Source organism: Leopardus geoffroyi, chromosome C1 (assembly GCF_018350155.1).
Source record: "Leopardus geoffroyi isolate Oge1 chromosome C1, O.geoffroyi_Oge1_pat1.0, whole genome shotgun sequence".
In the NCBI taxonomy this organism is placed as follows: Eukaryota; Metazoa; Chordata; class Mammalia; order Carnivora; family Felidae; genus Leopardus; species Leopardus geoffroyi.
The window spans coordinates 8,534,118-8,542,157 of NC_059328.1; the positions used below are offsets into that span (position 1 = coordinate 8,534,118).

Consider the following 8,040-nt stretch of genomic DNA (forward strand, 5'->3'; position numbering starts at 1 on the left):
AATATCTGGGTAGCCCTTGTATGCATCTCATTGCAGGCACCAGTTACCGCTTACTTACTTTGCCAAGAGTTTTACTGACATTAGATGAAGCCCCAGCATTTAGAATGGTATGCGGCACACAGTTGGTGCTTAAAGTACTGTTTATCTCAGTAGCAAACTAGATGAGGGCCTCAGCCTTGGCAGGGACACCACTCACTAGCAGTATGGTAAACTAGTTAGTAAAAGACACCTTTGGGGGAGATGCAGCCCTGACGAGTTAACAAGATGGCCTGGGCCAGGCACCCTGGCGCAGTGCACAGCCTGCACAACCCTTTGTGGTTGCCTTAAGTAGGTGCTTGATAATTACTTGTTGAAGAAAGGAATTAATAAATTTAATCCCGACAAAAACGCAGGGAGATTTTTCCTTTTGAGGAAATTGAGGCCTACGCGAAGCCAGTCCCTAGTGAAGGTGAAAGCCAAGCTCCAGCCCAGAGTTCCAGCAATCACCCTCTGGGGCGAGCCACACCTCCGTCTATACCGGAAGGAACGGGTGAAGAGGTCTCAGGGTGACCCGCGCACAGGTGGACGCTCGGTTAGGACAAAGCTCGGACTTCCCTGAGGGAGGAGAAAGCAAAGGGAAGACGTGGGATCCGGCTGCCGAGCCGCCCACCACCTGGAGGAGAAGACAGCTTAAGGCTACGAGGTCCGGAGGGTCGGTAGCGCTGCGGAGGCACCGACGACCTCAGGGTTGATTCCCTTCCCTTGGCTGCGGAAGGAGCGGGCGTCGGGCGGGAGGCGTGGGGCGGGGCGAGGCGGTGGGCGCGGCCCCGGGACCCGACGGGGGCGGTCCGAGCGCGGCGCGTGACGCGAGGGCGGGGCGGGGCGAGAGCTGACGGCGCAGCGGAGGGCGAAGGGTCCAGGCAGACCCGGAGCTCAGGTCCGGCGGGGCGTCCCGCCCCGCGTCCAGGTCGCAGTCCAGCCCGGGGGACGGGCGTGGGACAGGCGCGGGTAGGGCTTGGGTGTCCGGAACCCCCCGGGATAGGGGGGAGAGGAGGAAGGGAAGGGAGGGGCTGGGGGCGGGGCATTAACTGAGCCGGCGACGCAGTCTCGAGCGGGCTGGTACTCCCGGGGCCGCGGGGCGGGGGTCGGGGCGGCGTGAGGCGGAGGGGCAGCGCGGGGCACTGTCGCCCAGGTCTGGTCACAAGCCGGGCCGGATCCCGCGCCGCCCGGTCCTGGCTCCGGCTCCGGGCCGTGCCGCCTGGGAGCGACACCCTGCCCGGGGGCCGATCTGGGACCTCCCGGCAGTACCATGCCGGCGGGGCCCGGGACGGGCCCCAAACTTTCCCAAGCCTCAGCTTCTGCTTTCGAGAAGTTGGCATGCTAACAGTACCTGGAGGGGGTGTTAAGAAGGTCGCGACTCGGGCTGAGGACGTGAGCAGCACAGGGTGCCCCGGGGTGGCTTCGCCTCCTGCCCCAGTCAGGCCTCGCCGGAGACCCTTGAAGTATAGAAACTAAGGGAGCGGGTGCGGGTGATAACGTTCACCCAGAGCCAGAGACCAGACTCTGGACGCCTGGGTGAGGAGCTATCCGTACCTAAGTCTCCTCTAACTCCGACCCAGCGACTTTTATTTGGCCTAGACAGTGCCTTTAGAAGTTGCCAACATTTAAAAATTGACAGGTTTCGTATTTTCAAAATCGTTTCGAGTTGCTTCTGAAAAATCGGAAGACCTAGCCACACGCAGTTTTTCCCATCCTAGCATTATTGTGCAAGGTACAAGTACTTTTTCTATTGTTCTCTGCCCTGCTGAAACGCTCCTCTCTGGGCAGGAACTAGATTATGCGCCCACCTCATTTTTGCTGGGATGGTAGCTTTGGGAAGACTGTAGGCTGCTATGGAAAATGAGAAATCTCAGAAACTCTGGGGGTGGGAGAATAGTTCCTCCTTCTCCCACCTGTAATCAGATGAGGCCCATCTGAGTGACAGTGGCTGGCCTTCTCTCCCCTCCTAGGGGATCTCCTTAGAGATCTGGATAACCGGGCAAGATTCAGGCCAGGGTGACACTGTAAATTTTCCAGAACCCTTGTGCAATTCAGGTGTAGAGGGTGGAAGGTGTTCTTGGGGGCGAGTAACTACAGCTGCTGGAGTGTTTTTGCTGTTAACGACAGAAGTGTGAGTAATGGTGCTCTGGAGCACTTCTTTACCCGCCCTATGCTAAGTGCTTTGCTTGTGCTAACTCAGTCCTCCTGGCCCTTCTGAGGTTGGGACAGTTGTTAGCTCCTTTTACAGCTCCCCACGCTAGCCACTGCAGGCCAGGATTCAAACCCAGGCAGGCTTGCTCAGGCTCCCTCAATCTGCTTTGCAGTTTCTGAGCATTTCAAAGTGGGTTCTGGCCTGATGCCCAAACCAGAATGGAGTTGGGGGGGGGGGTGCTTCTCATTGGGGTGTTTCAGCACATCTGGCTTCCAGGCCAAAGTGAGCAATCTGGGGAGAGGAAGTTGGTTTCTCAGCACTAGCCCCACCGCTTAATGAAGTTGTGACGTGGAATATAAAATCTTTATTACGTCCCCAGACAGATAGTGAATTCCCAGCACCCAAATAACATCACCACAAACTCCTGCAGAGCCCACAGACAACAGCGTGGCCTCGGCAAGGTTTTCCAGGCCACCAGGTCCACCATTACTTTTTTTTTTGAGAGAGAGAGAGAGACAGCAGTGGGGCTCACCCAAAGCAGGATTTGTGCTCACCCAACGTGGGGCTCCAAGTCATCTGACACGGGGCTCGAACTCACCGTGAGATCATGACCTCAGCGGAAGTCAGATGCTAAGCCAACTGAGCCACCCAGGTGTCCCGTTAGGCAATTATTTTTTAATGGGGGGGGGGGGGAAGGGCCCCTTTAAATATTAGCTCCTAAAGTCTCTATTAATGTGTTTACTACACTCTTTTAAAAATGTGCGTAGCATGTGACCACTCCAAATTCTGACAGCCTACTCTGTACTGGAAGGACACTCAAATGCGCCGTCTACCCCTCTCGTTTCAAAAGCCCGGGTGGCTCGATCGGTTGAGCTTCTGACTTCGGCTCAGGTCATGATCTCACAGGTTAGCTCAGCTCCTGAGTCCAAGCCTGCGTGGGGCTCTGTGCCGACAGCCTGGAGCCTGCTTCAGATTCTGTGTCTCCCTCTCTCTCTGCCCGTCCCCCGTTCACACTCTCTCTCTCAAAAATAAATAAACGTTAAAAAAAATTAAAAAAAAAAAAAAAAAAGAGCCCCTGGCTGAGGTCCCTGGGAATCCGAGGGGGTCCACCTGCTTGGTCAGGGCTCGTAACCAGTGTTGCCCCCCACAGGCCTGTGTGTGCACCCTACCTCACCCCAGCCATGGCCCCGGTCAGCATCAACGAGCTCCCTGAGAACATCCTGCTGGAGGTGTTCACGCACGTGCCCGCCCGCCAGCTACTCCTGCGCTGTCGCCTGGTCTGCAGCCTCTGGCGAGACCTCATCGACCTGGTGACCCTCTGGAAGCGCAAGTGCCTGCGTGAGGGCTTCATCACCGAGGACGGGGACCAGCCTGTGGCCGACTGGAAGATCTTCTACTTCCTCCGCAGCCTCCACAGGAATCTCCTGCGCAACCCATGTGCTGAAGGTGGGTGGGGGTGGGGGGGGCTGCCCCCAGGCCGGTTCCCTCCCTTTCCCACCACTCAGGAGGCCTTGTTTACCCCCACGATTCCCACACTGTCTGGAACGTTCTCTCACACCCCTCCCACACTCCCCTGATTCCTCACTCTTCAGGTCTCAGTTCAGACACCTGCCCGCGCCCCCCCCCCGCCCCGCCCCGCATCTATCTCTATCACATCCACTCTGTTCAGTTCCTTGATGACACTTTTCGTTACCTATAATTACCTTATTTATCTCTTGGTCGTTTTTTTTTTTTTTTTCCCCCTCTGCCACAGACTTCAAGGTCCAGACTTCATGGGTCTTGCTTGCCCCTCTCCGCCCAGGGTCCGCAATGATGCCTTCACATAGCAGGTGCTCAGAAAACGTTTGTTGAATGAACAGAGTACACATTCACCGTCCTCTCTTGAGTTCGGTCTAAGCTGCCTAACGTTTCTGGAGGGGCTTCCTCTGCATCAGGCATTGGACTGAGGTCTTCACAAATGTCATTATCCTCCTGTTATCCCTATTACCCAGATGAAGGAAATAAGGATTTCAAGAGGTGACTGCGTAATTTGAGGCCCCTGCATAGCTCTGAATGTTCTCTTCTGTCTGCCAGTGGTTTTTTCCCTTCATTGAACACCTACCACATCCCAGGCACCGGGCTTCCTGTTGGGGCTACAGCAGCAATCGACTGAGGCGTAGTTTGTACGCTTGGAACCCCTTTCACGTCGGTTTTCTCTCTTGACCCTCACGAGGATCCCGAGAGTTGACCAAATACGTAGGTTGGCTCCATTTTATAGATGGGGAGCGCTAGGCCCGTGATGAGTGTCCTACCGGAAGATCCAGAACTGCCCAGTTGCTGGGGCCTGGTCCTGACTGATAAGGGCCCTCGGGCCCCTCTCTGAGGCCCCACAGTGGCCCGGACACCCAATCTCTCTGCCTGCCCCAGATTCCACTCCGCAGCGACCCAGCTGAGCTGCCGGCTCAGCTCACACAGCTTCCACAGAGCCCGCCTGCAGCCTGTGCTTGGCTCAGCCCCACTGCTGGATTTCTGTGTTGTTCCCCTGGTTCTCTACTGGCAGGCCCCAGGGCACCCAGGGAATAGGTGTGGGCTTCTAGTAGAGGGAGCAAGAGAGCAATTTGGAAAAGCTCCCTTGGTGACTGTTCTGGAAAGCCTTGGTAGAGAAACACTGCTGTTTTTTTAAGGTCCTCTCAGCTCAGTCTGAATGTCTGAACGGGGAGACCGGAACCTGCCAGGCCAACCTGGTGGGGATCATGAGTACGGGGTCACCACGTGCCACCAATGCAGAGGACGCCCACCCTCACGGTTATCCCTCCTGCCCTGGGCAGAGGGGGGTCTGAGCTAGCCCAGAAGGTTCCCATGACCTGCCACCAAACCCACAAACCAGTCCTCGGGCCCCCTTGGATCTCAGTTACATAGCTAGGGTGTCAGGGGAAACGTCAGTCAAGTCAGTGGGCCACGTTGGGACAAACTGACATTAGCCATTAAGAACAGAAGTACCATCACAGGCCCTTCATACTTCATGTTTTGAGAACTGAAACTTGGGTATTTCCCAGAGCCCTCCAGCAACAGTGTGAACGAAAGGAAGGAAAGGCTAGTTTAGAATTTCTGGTAATACTCTCTATTTTTCCCAGCTTCATGCTACAAGTAGAGCCTGTCAGGGACAAGGTGGGACAGGGAGGGTCCCGGATCAGAGCCCACATGGTGGGGACAGGGGGGAATGTGCTGGAGGAAAGGCACTTTGGAGGGGTGCTCGCCTTGAGATGGGAGCTTGAGTAAGCCCAGCCTTATACCTCCCTCCCTCCTGACAGCAGGAGGGAAGGGCCAACTGTCCACTTACCCAGGGGAATCTGACCTTAGTCCGTTTCTCCTAGAGGATATGACCTCCTGGCAGATCGATTCCAACGGCGGAGACCGCTGGAAGGTGGAGAGCCTCCCCGGAGACCATGGGACAGACTTTCCCGACTCCAGAGTCAAGAAGTACTTTGTCACATCTTTTGGGTAAGGGACAAACCACCGAGCTGGCAGTTGAGGGGGAAGGGGGTCAGGACACCTTTTGCCAAACCTCAAGCTTCAGCGAGGGCCTCTCTCTGCAGCTGGAGGAAGTGGATGCCTAGAGCAGGAGTCCTCAGCGGCCTGGATTCATGGCAGGGGGCAGGCGGGTGGGGCGGTGATTAGGGTAAGTCAGAGGTATCTTCTGGTTTCTAATCTAGGAATACGAGTTCGCCAAGGTGCCCTCTTTGGGACCCTTGGACTGGGGTCACATGCCACCGAGGCACAGGTGGGTCAGACCCTTCCCGCCATGTGTTTCTCATAGGCCAGCACCAGCCAGTGGCCGCGGTCCCACAGCAGTCGGGGGACACTGCTGGGTCCTGGCCACGGCGCACACCCAGGAAATGTCCACCTTTCCTTATGCTCCACAGGATGTGCCTCAAGTCCCAGCTGGTGGATCTCAAGGCCGAGGGCTACGGGGAGGAGCTGCTAGACACGTTTCGGCCTGACATCGTGGTTAAGGACTGGTGAGCAGGGCTCGGACCGCGCTCTGCGTCCTCCCCTCGTTCCTTTCTGGGAACACCCATAGGCAGTGCCCAGTCTGTGCCTGGCAGTGTCCTGGGGTCGGGGCTGCCCCCAGAGCCGGCCACCCTGGCCCTGCCGCTCCTGCCGGTGGACCCGGTGCTTGCTCATTCCGCGCTTCTGGGCCCTCCTGCCACCCTGCATCGGCACGTGTTAATTCCAGTTTACAGATGGGGAGACTGAGGCCCACAGATAAAGTGTCACCAAACAAGTACTGAAGCAGCAGAGACACCAGGACGCACCCTCCCCGGACTTTGCTCCACGCCTCCCGCCTATCTGCCTCCCCTCCCCCTTCACCGTGCACCCCTCAGCTCTTTCCCAGGCTCCTCCTCGGCACCCAGAGCTCTGCAGGACTCTGGCTTGGCCCAAAGCAGCAGGGGCAGGACCCCAATTCCAGCCAGGCCCTAGGCCGCCACTCAAAGCGTCACGGATGGGGCTGGAGGGGCATCCAGAGCTGCAGAGGGGTGGACAGCAGGGCTGAGCAGAGGGTGAGCTCCATACCAGCCCCTGTCACACAGGCCACCCCTTAAATCTCCCACCACATCGCCAGTCTGATCCATGATAACGTACAGGTGACACAGCTCCCGCAGCCCAGGCCTTGATCCGTAAGGACCCTTTTGCTGTGTTAAAGGGACATCAGCAGAGGATACCCAAAAGGGATGCTGCTTTGCTTCACTGCCCCAAGGGCACAGTAGGGCCCAGGGAGCAGTGAAACCAGCGGGGCCTCAGGGGCAGAGCAGGGAAATCCAACTCAGAGCTCCAGTTTATGGGGCTGCCACCTCCCCCACCTCCAGGGCCACCTTCTGTCTTGGGGTGCACAGTCCTGAGCCCCACTCTCCCCCAGGTTCGCCGCCAGAGCAGACTGTGGCTGTACCTACCACATCCGCGTACAGCTGGCCTCAGCCGACTACATCGTCCTGGCCTCCTTCGAGCCCCCGCCCGTGACCATCGATCAATGGAACAATGCCAAGTGGACGGAGGTGAGGCCTCACCTGCTTGCCCTTCACCGCCTGCTTCTCTCAGGGCCACGAGGGCAAAGAAACAAGGGTCAGCCTCAGGGCACAGAAGGCCCCCAGCTCTCCTGCCTGGAGCCCGTGGTGTCCAGCCGGGGGTGGTGGGGGGTGGGGGGCTCTCCCCTGCAGGACCTGGCTCTTTCCTTCCCCTCTCCAGCGGGGTGGTCACCCCATCTCGTCCCTTCCCCAGTCCTGGCGATCACTTCTTCCTCTCCCCACCCCCCCAGGTCTCCTACACTTTCTCAGATTACCCTCCGGGCGTCCGCCACATCCTCTTCCAGCACGGGGGCAAGGACACCCAGTTCTGGGCAGGCTGGTATGGGCCCCGCGTCACCAACAGCAGCATCGTTATCAGCCCGAAGATGACCAGGAACCTGGCGCCCTGCACAGCTCAGCCTGAGACCACAGAGGGGTAGGAGAAGGTTGTCTGCCTGCCCTCCTTCCCTCACCTCAGAAGGCCCTTCTGACAGCCTGTCATTTGATAGCCATTCATCCGTCCTCTGTCTGGGCCAACTGACTGCCAAAGGTCTCCTCTGGTGGAGCGTGTAGCCGGCGGCGAGGGCCCCTGCCCCTGGAGCTCCTGCCCCAGTTCCAACCTTGGGGAAACCCACCAGTTTGTGGGACCCCCCAGTCATGTGCTCTGACATTTTCTCACAATAAATGTTTTCCGTAAAACCAGCCTGGGGTTGGGTTTACGGGTGGTGGGGGGGGGGGGGGGGTCCCTAGCACTTTGGGAGAGAAGCAGCCCCTCCTCCCAAGTTAATTTGGCTGCTCCTGTCCCTCTCCAGTTAGTGACAGCCCAGC

The 8,040-nt window shown here is 57.9% G+C and overlaps 1 protein-coding gene across 2 annotated transcripts; it reads left to right on the forward strand.

The window, feature by feature from the left end:
* The first annotated feature begins 837 nt into the window (after positions 1-837).
* On the forward strand, positions 838-7,914 carry FBXO6 (F-box protein 6). 2 transcript variants are annotated; one of them, XM_045475621.1, is made up of 6 exons: positions 838-987; positions 3,321-3,616; positions 5,524-5,650; positions 6,073-6,168; positions 7,068-7,203; positions 7,464-7,914. In XM_045475621.1, exons 2-6 carry the CDS (start codon positions 3,352-3,354, stop codon positions 7,650-7,652), a joined length of 813 nt encoding a protein of 270 aa, XP_045331577.1. In that variant the 5' UTR covers positions 838-987; positions 3,321-3,351; the 3' UTR covers positions 7,653-7,914. The 2 variants fall into 2 exon arrangements, with proteins under 2 accessions (XP_045331577.1, XP_045331578.1); XM_045475622.1 differs by lacking the exon at positions 838-987 and adding an exon at positions 2,056-2,149.
* The last annotated feature ends 126 nt before the right edge of the window (positions 7,915-8,040 follow it).